This window comes from Delphinapterus leucas, chromosome 16 (genome assembly GCF_059928025.1).
Source record: "Delphinapterus leucas isolate spDelLeu-1000000601 "Yukka" chromosome 16, BTC_Dleu_Yukka2, whole genome shotgun sequence".
Classification (NCBI taxonomy): domain Eukaryota; kingdom Metazoa; phylum Chordata; class Mammalia; order Artiodactyla; family Monodontidae; genus Delphinapterus; species Delphinapterus leucas.
In genome coordinates, this window is record NC_143144.1 from 72,717,656 (window position 1) to 72,731,744 (window position 14,089).

The window sequence follows — 14,089 nt, forward strand, 5'->3', positions numbered from 1 at the left end:
GACATAGAAAGGTGTGGAGTCATATCCACAACTGATTGTGATGTTTTGTCACACACTGATTTGATTGTCCAATGTCACTCAGTTAATTTTGTTAGATCCTTGCTCTTCTTCATGTATACAGTTCGTATGTCCAAGGTAAGAAATTTTTTTTTAAATATATGTGTATAACTGAATCACTTTGCTGTATAGCAGTAATTAACACAACATTGTAAATCAACTATACTTCAATTAAAAAATATTTTAAGTAAAGGGTAAACTACTTCCAATAAGCAGCTAAATGTTTGATTGCTGAATGTAAAACAATGCTAGGCCACCACTGTTGCCATCCCAGAAATATGTAATCAGACATTTAAGTGGGTTTTTTTCCTGTTTTTCCAGGCCTTGCAATTGCCAGTGCCCTAATAGATATTTCACAACAGAAGCCTTCAGATAGTAAAGACAAGACTTCAGGAGTCCGAAATCGAAAACACCACCTCTCAACACGTCAAGGAACGTGTGTCTGAGAAACAGAAACAGCTCCTGGAGGTTCTGTAATGTTTGACTTTGTAAATGGCTTCCATTAAGGCTGGTCTGTGGCCTCAATTTTTATGGAGGCAAATCTCTGTATGGTCCCACGGCCCAGATACAGTTCCCTGCAAATGGTCAATGACCCGAGTGGCCAAAGAATGTTCATGAGTTTTATCAAAGTAACAGTATTGATGGTCACAGGTGATAAAGTTAGTTTTTAAGGCTATCTTAGGCTTATCACAGATAACATTACTCTGGAAAAAAAAATGTATATTGTTTCTTAATGCAGATGAAAAATATGTAATTCGTATAAACCAAACTGTTTATATCCCAAGACTTTAAAGAAAGACATTTTATAATGCCTGAATGATGAGAATTGTACAGCTTTTGCCTCATAAGCAAACTTAAGTCACTTGTATACGAACAGGAAATGAACCAATTGCAACGGCTTTAAATGCTGTTTTATCTCATGTAAACGTAAAAGCAGGATTTTGATTTAGTAGGATGTAATCAGTGTATTTAAATATTTCACAGGACCATATCATGTCCAAACTCGGTTTTCAAATGTGACTATTTTCCACCCAACTGGAATGCAGACCAAAACGAGTCCATTTGGATGGACGGTGTATGCAACTTCACAGGAGGTTTATTAGAATTCTGAGTGAAGAGGACATTGCTGTCGTCCATGCCAACTGCCTAACTCATTATCAGGGCTGATAGAGCATGGAAAAGCCTGTCCAGCAATCAATTTTTGCCCTCCTTCCCAAACCAGCCTCCAATATCACAAAGCTAAAGAGAGCTGAAATAGTTATTTTACAGTGTGCAAGCTTCTGCTCTAATATGGTAATTTTTTAATTGCCTAGGAATCATTGCATCAGACCTAAATGATCCATCTGCATTTTTATAAGAACAGATCATGTTCTTTTGGCCTTCCTCTCCTAGTGGCTAGATTTTATCTACTTTTTACAAACGTTATGAAAAGTATTTTAGAGACAGCACCTCCTCCAAGTCATAATACGACCCAGGTTCCTTCCTGCCAACTATTTCACTTAGAATCCAAGTAGAGAAGAGCATTTGCTGGCAAGCATCTACAGTATTCCTGTTTCTAACACAAGCGCATCGGTGTCATGAGAGAGTCTCCAGTTTAAGAAATAAAATAAGTTCATTGTTGCCCACATTTAGCATATTGTTAATGATTCAAGAATCTGAATTACGGCAGAAAGGAAAAATGATAGAAGACAGCTTTCACATTGAAGCATAGAATCATTTGTGTCCTAATTTTGACAACAGTTCACTAGAACTCGGTAGATTAACAGATCTTGTTTGGAATTGCAGTTTCTTAACTTCAAGGGAACTACAGAATATGTGTAGAGAGCAGTGACAGAGATATCCAAAACTGCTTTATACAATATAGTTTTGTTCAATATGAAAGTCATTTAACTATAATTGATGTTTAGTACTATCTATGTACTTATCATATTCTTTGGATTTCTGGAAGGTAATGACACTTTACTGTTTACAGCTAATGCATAGTTACTTGCATGCTATGGTTGTGCAGTAGCAGAATATGACCCTGTTGTGATATTAAATGTTTATTTCACAATGCCATTTAAACATAGCCAACTTAATTTGATGGGAACGAATGTAATATATAACAGGAATGATCATACAATATGTAGTTGCATCATATATAAGATTGCTAGGTTGCATCTAACCATGACTATGTCATTGTTTTGATAATTAGGCATTTATGAATTATAGTATATATTCCTTATGTTGGCATGATAATTTTGCTATTTTCCATGCGTTAAAAATAAGACTAATTCTTAGATCAATTTAATCTATAGCCTATGGGGTTTTGGGGGGGCTAGGGAGTAGAGCTGGTTGTTTTTACCCCCCTATGATATTTTCTCTCTCTCTCAAAAAGAAAAGAAAATTGAGCGAAGTTAGTAAATGTCTCCTGAAAACAATCAAGCAATTTTATTAGCTTTTTGGGGGGCCCTTTATATGTTGATATTTTTCTCCTGGAAAAATAAATTGACAAAACTGGTGAATACAAAAATATAATCATTTAAAAATAAAATGATTGCCCAATTTGTTTAATACTCTGTAACAATTGTCGTGAGAGAAAGCATATATAACAAAACTACGGAAACATACAGAGTTGTACGTAAAATCTATTTCAGCTATGCTTTTAGAGAGGCTAAGCAAATAGAATTACTGTGAAAGAATTGTCAAGCCTCATTCACCTCGAACCCCATCAGCTTCTTAAAATTCATAAATTTGAATTTCAGACAATTATGGGACATAACGCAATGTTAAGTTAAAGTCATAGTAAACCTTTCTGGGCCAAATATCGCTAACTCTGTGACTAATTATGCAATATTTTCTCGACTTTTCAAAGCTTTTTACTGGCAATAAAACTCTTCACCCTCAGGTGAAGTGGATTGAAAACACCTTAGGGATAATCACTTTGAATCTGTGTCATGTTCTTTTTTTCCCCACATCCCAAACACTTTTAATTTGGAAGCTTCTTTTTTTTTTTTTTTAAATCAAACCACAAGTATATGCAGATACTCTTCAAGAAGTTAGGCATTAAATGACTGATTCTCTTGAAAACTCATCTTAATAGAATTATGTACCTTTCAGTTTAGAATGACTTTTAAAAATTCTTTAGATTTTAGGGTTTCTTATTCTTCCAAATATGAAACATTTTGGTTAAGTAGAATGGAGTTTTAAAAATTAACCTGGGGACACTATTCGGACAGTTAGAGAATTCTCATTGAAAAAAGATGCACATCCTTACAGATCAATTTAATACATTTTAAGAGGATTGGGATTTTCATAATTGCTTTTAAATGAAAATTTATTTAGTGATACACATAGAAGGAAAATGTATGCCATATACTCCTGTGCTATGTTCAATAGGAAAACTTCAAGTAGAATATATTTCAACCTGTAATCGCTACTTGCAGTGCTTCTCAATATCTCATTTTCTCTGAGTTCCAGTAAGACAGCAGTGACTACCTGGCTTTGTGTTGCTGCAGGGTCATTTAGAGTGCAGACTGGTGGCTGGACCTGAGAACAGATGTTGCAGCCAGCTTTGAGCTGTGTGGTGCTGGCACCTTTTAACCTTTTGAAGCCTCAGACTTTCCATCTGTGAGGGAAGGTACTGGTGCCCACCTTGCAGAGTTGTTGTGAGCCTAGGAGATAATAGACATAAAGCTTCCACGACGGGCCCTCAGTGCAGTGTAGCTGGTATTAACAATCATGGGGCCACCAGGCTGCTCTTTTCCTACCGATTGTTTTATGAATTCATCTATTAATTTTTCATTCATCTTTTCACCATAGGTAAAAGCCAAGTAGGTGTTTGCAAATGAAGATTTCATAAAAACTTAAGTTCCTAAATTTCTAGGATATAGAGATTTCTAAAAAACCACTTGGATGTTTTGGTCAATAGCGGCTCTAACTCTTTCAAAATATATACAGTTTTAGTAAAACATTTTTTAAATGACTGCTTGGTGACATTTAGACAGAAACATCAGTTGTCACTTTCTCGTCAAAATTTGGCAAGAAGGATCGATCCTTACATTTGGTTGTCATACATGATACATCTTTTTTTTCATTGAACATAAAACTATGATTTGAAAAGTGTTTCGTGTAAAAACTTGTAAAAAATTAAAACTGATCAAATGAACTAATTCTACCCGCATAGACAAAAAAGATATCAGCTTCCAAAGACCATTTGCTATTTTACTAAGGTGAGTTTGGAACTTACTTGATCATAAGACTACCTGGGTCAGTGCAGATCCCTACCTCTGCCTCTGGAGATTAAGATACGGAAGGACTTGATGAACCCTGGAGATTTATATGCTTAATAAGCGCCTCGGTGATTCTTATGATTAGGCAAATTAAGGAGACATTGCACTTGGCCAAAGAGCTGCCTTTATTTACAGTTAGAAGAATTTCTTTAAATAACGAAATTATCGAAGTCAAAATGCTTTAAATAATGTTCCAAGGAATACAAGCCATCTGGTTGGTGTTACAGCAGTGTTTTCATTACAGTGTACATTTAACATTTTAGTTTTATCAAATTTTTTAAATGAATGAGAACCATCTCAGTATATATGTATGTAGGTGTGCATGCCAGTGTTAAAACAGATTGTGTGAAAGTTCAAACCTGCTTTAAAAAGCCAACATTTTATGATATAGTATGCTGTTGATCAGGAGTTTAATTACTGAAATAAAAACATTGGATCTTCCAACCCCCATTGCCAAATGCAGTTTTGTTATATATATTTTTTACCCTCCCAAGATCATCCAGGAAAAAGCATTCAACTGCGGGAAAAGCCCATCTGCCATCTAAGACTTGGTTATAAAATTTGGTCATTGAATTCCACATTCAAAATCCATTTTTCTCTCTTCACCTGATTTTTCTTAGCCTTTTCTACATGTTCTCTTTGAATTACATGCTGGACACTTTGACTGTTCCTGAGAATGGAAGCAAAACTCACAAGAGCCTAAGTGGCCAGGATTCCAGCCAGAACTGAGGGTCTCTGCCCTGACCATGTGTTTACATAAGTCATTCTTACTTACAATGAAAGTCCTCTTTCTGAGACTGGTGCAGCCATGGCACAGCTGAGGAGTTTTCTAAGAAAAGTCTGCTTGTTCTCTGGCAAGCTTTGGGTTTAGTCCCCACATTGCCCTCTGGGTCCTGGCCTATGTCCGTGCTACTGCTCTTCTGGGCCTCAGTCCAGTGTTACCGAGGCAGAGCAGCCAGGATGATCCAAACACCTCTCTTCTCTCCAGCCCCACAGGAGGACCAAGCACCTCCTGTGCTCAGGGCCTGACCTGAGGCCTAACCCTGAGCGGGGTCCTGCCTGTGCTCTGGGGGATAAAATGGCAGACCCCTCCTCCTGGGCAGCCCTACACCACACCTCCCAGAGGTCAGGCCAGGGAAGAGGACCACTCTGCCCTGAGAAACTTGCCCAGCCTGGCTAGCATGCCCCAGAAGTGTTAGAAGAGGGAGAAGAGTTTTGGGGAGGAGCCCAGATGAAGATGTGTCTGAAGCAGGGAGAGCTCAGAGTCGAATCCTGGAGCGCCTTTTCCTTACAACAGAAAGCAGCAGCTTCTCCGAACATCTGAGCCTGGCACAGGTTCCTCTTCAGCTTCTTGATGGTGGATCAGTGGTTATCAAGGGATTTGAAGATTTCAACTCAAAATTTATTTTTCTTGGCCCTGAAGAGGTTTCCTTAGAGAAGTCACCTGTGAGTGGCCGAAGTGAGGGGCCGGCATTCTTTCGGGTCTAACCCACAGCCCTTTCTGATAAACATGCAACTCCCTCTCCAATTTCCAGCAGACTCCCCTACTTGTTTAGCATTAGGGGGCCTGGCACAGCCACAACAGCCAATACATTCTATTGAGCTTTGCTCTCTCCAGCCATTCAAGTGAAAACAGCAGGTATTATTTTGCTTTGTAAATATGAAACCACATGGTATTTTGCATGAGCTTCTGGAAACTGCACCTCCCCCCCCCCATTCTGACCTGTCTGCCTTCCAGGGCTCCCACCCTTTGTTGAGGAGATAATTCTGCCCTGTTCAAGGACAGGTTGTGCAGCAGCCCTAAGTGAACAAGAAACCGAACCCCTCAAAGATCCCTGCAGAAACACTGTATTCTCCTCACCATCAAAAGCTTCGACCACTTTTATTTTGGGCAGAAGAGAAATTTTCACTCAGGCAAGATAGCTGTTTAAGCACAAGTCTCTTTACACCAGCTGTGTGCGTGGTCAGGTAGGAGATCCTACTCTAGAAAATCCACCTAAGAAAATGGCATTAGTGAGCAAATTCTTCTAACAGTTCTTTGTGCCTCTGTCGCACCTGTTGCTGAAAGATACCTTAAATGGTGTGCTTTTCAGTTGTGTATAAGTTGTCTTGGAATAGGTCCTGTGTGGGACACACTTGAGTTTTAATGTGAACTCAAATGCCAACTTTTTTTAATGCCTTGGACCAGTTGTCTAAACTATTTCTAAGTAACCTGGGATAAAAATGCTCACCTACCTTACTTAGGTGTTGTGATGGGTTTATGTTGTTGAAATAGGAAGTAGATTAGAGTTAAATGTTTTATCCTTACACCATGAAAAGATTTAAGGTTAAATTCAGGGAATCACCGAGCAACGATTCTTCTCTTGATTATTTTTGGTAACACTAAAGGGCGTATATGTGCCAAAGTTCCCAAATAATAAAATTGCAATAGAAACCACTGATACATGTTACCTGGTAATTCAGAGTTGTGCTTTTCAGGATTTTTACAGTGTCTGTTACATTTTGCAAATATTACCTTCCTCAACTTTAAATGGTAATTTTACAGCAAATACCACCAGATTATTTTAGATTTTCTTTCCCATCATCACACACCTTTCCTGACCCTTCATTGATTAGTCAGCTTATTTCCCCCAGCAGCAGACTAGTGCTCTCAAACCTCTATCAATGCTTTAAACATAAATAACATAAAATAGGTCTTGCACATCTTTGTTCCCTTGTGACAACGCACATTGGCAACAGTAATCTTTTCCTTTAGATCTAGCTTGTTTGAAATACGATGGTACTTAAAAGGAAGGCCGGCTGGAAGGACACCAATAAAAATACCAGCTCAGCTTAAAACAATTTGATTTCAACCCAAAATGAATTACCTTGCAACACAAATAGATAATGGCAAATGGGATATTCTACTTATCAGGACTATTCCCTGCCAAAGTTAGAACTCCAGGTTCATTTGAAGCTCATTGCCCTGGGAGTATAAAAAAATATGGTCTCCTGAACAGTTATGTGCAGATGAACTAGTTGGAAGAGGAAACAAAGACTGAATATACAACATCCACTCCTTGCTGACTTCTGAAGTGACAGCTCCAGTTTGACCTTCCAATGCAGAAATTCAAGATGTTGGCTGTTAAAGGAAACAACTTTTCTGTAAAAGGGAAAAATACCAAATAGCATCATTTTGTTTCTCAGGAAGCAGTTGTCCACGATGAGCTTTACAAACTAGAAGTTTGTAAGGATATGTAACGATGTTTTGTTTGTGTTTTTATACATAATATGCAGTGTTTTAGTGACAAGATTTTCCTTTTCTAAACCATACTTAGAAGATGGTTATGTGGTAGACTTTTCAGTAGTAATTCTTACTTTGATAGCACATATGAGCCACATGGGTTTTGCACGTTAGTGAATTGAGAATTACTTTGTCCTAAATTCGAATGGCCAAAGAAAGAATATACCTTCATGGGAATCCCTTGAGGAAAAATAATAACAATTTTTCTACTGTTCCAGTATGTCATAAGATTCTTATAACCTTTCACACTTCATAAATGCAATTAATGATCTCTCTCTCTCGCTCTCTCTGGTGCAAATTACTTTGTGTACATATTCTCGATGTAGTCTTGATAATTGCCCTTGCAGTGTAATCTCTAAGAGATTATTTACAATATTTGCAAAGATTATGGCAATGTCAAATATAGCATCTTGGTGGAATAGAAAACAAAGAATAATAATTAGTCATTTCTACAAAGTTTGGAATCTACTATGAGTGTTGGTATAAAGTTTAATTCCACTTATAAAACAAGTCACTTCATGTCACTAAAATTAAAGCAAATTTCCAGAGTCATGTCTTAACCACGTTAATATCAATTCGAAATGGAAGCATTGTTTGGATGTCTTGTGCTTTATATTATATGAACCAGTCTGTAAACTATACATGAACCAAAAATATCCAAGGAAGCAGAGGTGGTTGAATCAAGTCCGTCAATTTTTTCAAAGGCTGTTGACTCATGATCTAGTGGTTAAAATGGAGACCCGGGAAAAGCAGAATAAAACCAAGATTCTATCCTCAGCTGAATGACAAGTCTCACACACCATGCTTCCTTCCTTCCAGGGTGCTTATGAGAAATAGTTTTCAGAACCTCAGATCCAGTCCCATATGACTGTTGTTATCAGAAGGCTGTCCGGATGGCACTGTGTGTAAGCCTTTGGTAATATTCTTTACATTGTCATAACACCTACAACAATTTGATTTCCTAATGCTTTTCCCATGGGTTAGTATTCAGTGTTTTCTAGGTTTTGAAGGTAGAGGGATGCATCATATCTCACTGGCCTACAGAAGCTCTTGTAACTATTATATTGATACATAAAGGAATAAATGACTCAGGTGCAGCATCATGATTTGAATTTCCATTTGTAAGCTGGATTTGGTGAAGTTTGACCCTGGTGCTTTCTGTTCCACTGTTAAGTGACAAAGTTACTCACCTGTACATAAGCATCTGAAATTTTAGCAGGTAATTACGTAAATGAAGTATTTTACACAAAGCATTAAAATTTGTATCAGAAAGAACAGCTCACATTATTTCTCAGTCACTATTGGCACATGTAAAACACTTTTAAAGCTCTCAACAAGATAATAAAGTAAAACATTTTTCTCTCTTCCTTCTTTGTCGTTATCTAGATATTTTTCTTTTAGATAAACAATCGGCATTGTGTTTACTGAAGCTCGCATTGATATTCCCCAATAGTGTTTGCAACTTGAGTTCTATTCCAGCAGCTACAAGAAATGAGTCCACAGTGCAGAGCAGGAGGTCCCGCTGGAACCTGAGATTATTTGTTCTCTCACTGTTCTAAAGGTAATTAAGGAGCATTGCATGTTTCTCAATTAATGATTTCTCATTCAACAGGGGATCGTTGATGCTAATTTGTTTTAATCAGGGCAGAGGCTGCTCAAAAACTCTAAACAATTCAGTGAAGAGGAACTAGGAATTTTTAATCAAGTAGAAGAGATTTAAATGCTATGAGGGATGCATCCATCATGCACTTTCAATTCCTATTCATTTAACTTCGTTTTTTTTGAGTTTTATAAACCAATGTGAGAATTATTAAATAGAGTATATTGTATTACATAACATGGTTTTCCTCATATATTTGTGTGTATATTTCATGGACTTCTCCCATTTAAAGCCTGTTTATTTACAAACATTTCTCTCTCTGCATAGGATGTATTTATACATACATCTCATACGCTTATTTATTGTATACACTTGTAAATGTAGAACATGTTTATGTAAAAGTATATTCACATATATGTTACAAATGAATAACAGAAGTTGAGTCATAAATGAGCATTAGGTTTAAAAAATTCTTTTCACCCCTTGGACAATGTCCTGAATGACCATTCACAGTCTGAGCTGAGCCACATTGCATTATGTACGTGGAAACACTCAGAATCTATGTAAAAGTTGCACCTTGAAGAGGAATTACAGTATGATTAGACCATAGTTTTTGTAAAAAATGACTTCATCAGGCGACTATGGCTTCTGAACGTAAATACTCAAAGTAATGAAATTAAAACACTGCCTTTCTTTCCTAACCATCAGGTTTTGATCATCTCATTTGGATGTCCTCAAATCAAGACCACTTTGCAGGAGTGTCAGTCATGTGAAATGAGGTGGGTGGGTTTTTTTTTTTCCTTCCTCTAACTGAATATAGAAAAATCTCAAGAAATGCTTGAGAGACCTAACTAGTTAAATACTTACTGGTTCACTATATTGAAATAAGTGAGAAAGAAAAAAATATATTTTTAGCCAGTGGTTCTCAAACTTTTAGAGTACATCAGGATCACCTGGAGGGCTTATTCAACTAGATTTCTGGGGCCCAATCCTAGAGTTTCTGATTCAGAAGTTCTGGGATGCGGCTCGAGATGTTTTATTTCTAACAAGTTCTTGGGTGATGCTGAGACAGGAGCTGATGACCCCACTTTGAGAACTCCTGTTGTAAACAAATCAATCAGAATGAGGCAGCCATGGTTTGAGTGCAGCACTGAACAATGAGTCCGTGTCCCGCATACATTCCAGTGTGTTTTCAGAGATTCTCTACCAGAAAGCAGGGGCCCTTGTGTGTCTCTGAGGTGAACTCTGGGTGAATTTCTGGACCAGTTGGGCAGGGGCTAAGTGGGGAATTTAGGCAGAGAGAAGACATCAGTGCCTACGTTTTAATTCATGGAGATCCCCTGAGGGCCTTGCTGGAATTACAAACATTTGAAAACAAACTTTTGAATGGAAATAACAATCTAGTACACCTGTGCTAATGGGCAATGCCAGAAGCCAGACTGACTTGTAAAGAGTTGGACCAGGCTGATGTTTTCCAGCCCTGCTGATAATAAGAATGATCTGGGGCTCTGTCGGGATCTGTGTTTTAAATAAGGGCTCCAATTAATTCAACACACAAGTTTGGGGAACTCTACTTAAGGGCCCAATTCTTTTTCCTTTCTCGAAGTGGTGCTAAAATTGCTGATATAGAGCTTCGGAGGGAAGCCCATTCATAAAGCCTCCATCTGGGCAACTGCCCACCCACTGCACAGGCTGACCTCGTTTGCTCAGCTTTCCTTGACATGTGGCATAATTATGTCGGTGGGTCATGAATTGGCCTAGTATTTCCCTCAGCTGTATAATTATCCCATGTAATGTAATAAGTTCAATTGTGATTTGCTTTGGTTCCATCAGTGCTGTAGGGTTTTTCTGACTCCCGTATCATAAGGCAGTTTGGGGGTTGGGGAGACTAGGTTCTTATGTATATGTATGAATAGTAATTTAATTGCATTTACATTTACCCTTAAAATCAATCAGTGGGTATGGAACAAGCTTCTTGAAGATGATTCTGTTTTGACATATATCTCCTAAAAGTTCAAATATTTAATAGCACCTACTATGTGCCAGACACTTTGCGTGTTATTTAATCCTCTTACAACCAATAAGAAAGGAATATTAGAATCCCTATTTTACAGATGAGAAAACGAAGGCTTAGCATATGAAGCTTCCCAAGTGCAAGTGGCAGATACAGGAAAGCACCTATCACAGTGTGCTGCTTCGCCTGAACCTGCTGGTGATTAATTAACACAAAGCCTTCGGGCAATGGCAAGAAAAATGATGTCAGAAACTCCAACCATCATTCCCTTACTATAATATCTAATAACTGAAACATTTTTAATCGAAGGGATGTTTTCCCCTTTCTAGTGAGCGATCTCATCTTTTGGAGCTATCATGAAAACGAGCTCTAGCTCTCCTCAGCTCCAGGCAGTCTCAGACTTTCAGATGCTGTGACTCACCTTGCCCATTAGTCGGCCTGGTTAATCACACAATCATCGTGCGTGTTCATGGTCTGGCTTCAGACCTAATCATGTCATATCACTGAGTCACAAAAGTGCCAGTGATCTAATCGCATGTGACTTTGCAACTACAAGTTACATCTTGATGTGATCATATTGTCAGTATTCCACTTTGTTGGGACTGACAAATCTCTAGACTGTAGTTGGAATGTTCATCGAAGGTCAGTGTAAAAAGTCATCAGAAAGGCAGTCAGGGCCCTCATGGGGACTCACTTGTCCATCGTTACTACTCCATTTGGATAATGTTCAGCACACCGCCCTCCTCTACTCTCTCCCCACCCTTTACTGAACAATCCTGTCTTTGCTGGATTCTGTCTTGCACCGTCGCTTACCCAGCTCTTCCCGGGGTTCTGAGCTCTCAGAGAATAAAGCACAGGTTATAGTGGGTGCCCTAAATTTGTATCAGTTCAAATAGCATTACAAGTTGCTATGAAAAGCATTACAGTTCTTTCCTAGAACTCTCGTGTTACTGTCATGAACGCCAGCTACGTTTGGAAAAGTTTTCTTTACACAGGTCCCACAAAAATAGGAATTGATGCACTGCACTTTTCAATTAAAGCGTGATCACGGAACTCGTCAGGCTCCATCACTTTTTCTCAATCTCAGTTTTCTCATCTGTCTCGCAAAGGTCCATCTCAGGACATACTGGCTGGTTGTCTCTGAATTCTTACCGGCTGACGATGCTATTGTGCTTGCCTGGGTTCCTGTTCCTTAGATTTTTATGACATCAGCTGTGAGAAGGCTGTGTTAGAACCCATCAGGTTAGTTCAGCCTCACAAGAAATACGTGTCCTTAAAATGGCACACAGATCTTCACAGGGGTGGCATTTACAAGGTCAAAGTTTTTATTCTGATTTTGGCCTGCTTGGGTTACATTTCGGATTGGCATGGTATCACACTGAAAGAAGTGGCTATTGCAGCCTTCTCGCACATTTTCTTTATCTTTTATAACAGAAAGCCTTTGAGGTACACATACTTCAAATATTCTTTATTCACCACCACCAAAATACTCAATTCTTATTTTATTTCTCAGTGAAGCTTAATTTCTACCCAAAGGACAACATATTGTGACTTCATTGTTTCAGCTGTGTGTCGAACCTTCATTGCCTCTAAAGGGACATTCTTTCTACTCAGAAGATAAAACGAGATGTCGAGAATTACTGAATCATTTGGGCATCAAAAGATTCTTCTAGGGCTTCCCTGGTGGCACAGTGGTTAAGAATCTGCCTGCCAATGAAGGAGCCACGGGTTCGAGCCCTGAGCCGGGAAGATCCCACATACCGCAGAGCAATTAAGCCTGTGCGCCACAACTACTGAGCCTGCGCTGTAGAACCCACGAGCCACAACTACTGAGCCCGTGTGCCACAACTACTGAGGCCCGTGCTCCTAGAGCCTGTGCTCCGCAACAAGAGAAGCCACTGCAATGAGAAGCCCGCGCACTGCAACGAAGAGTAGCCTCTGCTCACCGCAACCAGAAAAAAAAAAAAAAAATTCTTCTATATAAAGAACTACTAGTTAACAGAAACAGGAATGTTAATGTCCTTTAGTCTCCAAAAGAGATGGTTGGAAATATTTTTGTGGCGGCCAACTTTCAGAAGAAACATCCCAGTTACTCTATGATTATATCATGGAGAAACAATTATTCTCCATTCGGGGCCAAAATAAACAGCAGTTCTCCAACAAGCATGGCTCTAACAGTTCAGAAACATACAAATACTGGGTAACTATCTGGTGTGTTTATATGCAACATGCAGACGTATGACCTAGATACATCTCTAAAAATTAACGGCACTGCACTGGGCTCGGCTAATACTCTAACAAGTTTTTTTTTTTCTTTAATGATGAGCATAAGCCCTGAGGGCATTGTGTTTGATCGAAGTGACAGCTCTGCAAGATGCAGGCTCCTCTAGGAGTGAGTGTGCTGACTCAGAAAATAGAAGGACAGCGCTGGAGGGGAGGGGAGTTGTCAGACATAATTTAACCTGCTCGATTAAAAGTTATGTAGCTAATCAGTGCTACAGGCATGCTATAACCATATGCCAAAAACAATGGTGACATCCTTAAGATTTACTCCTTAAAAGAAAAATCAGTATAGAACCTAGAACCTGCACTATGAAACGTCACAGGTCTTTCTCCTTTGATTGTTTGACATAATTTGAATTCCATATCATCTGAATAAAGGAAGTTATTTGTTCCTTCTTTCTTTATTCCCCACTCCCCCTACCCCCAGCCTCAAGAAGGTCCATCATGTTCCTGAAACCACACAGGACATTGAATTCTTTGTCATTCAAATGTGCTTAGAAATAAAATCGCAGATGTTTGTGTATTTCTACGATATTGCATGATTAAGTCTGATCTCAATGAGGAAATGAGAGGGAATTCAA

General features: G+C 38.7%; 1 protein-coding gene across 1 annotated transcript in view; it reads left to right on the forward strand.

Annotated features, from left to right (window-relative positions):
• The window catches only part of ATRNL1 (attractin like 1), a 683,604-nt gene extending 678,311 nt beyond the window's left edge, over positions 1-5,293 (forward strand). Inside the window, exon 29 of the mRNA XM_022568674.3 lies at positions 379-5,293. Within this exon, the coding sequence (XP_022424382.1) occupies positions 379-503 (125 nt within the window). The 3' untranslated portion in view covers positions 504-5,293. The remainder of the gene's footprint in view (positions 1-378) is intronic.
• The last annotated feature ends 8,796 nt before the right edge of the window (positions 5,294-14,089 follow it).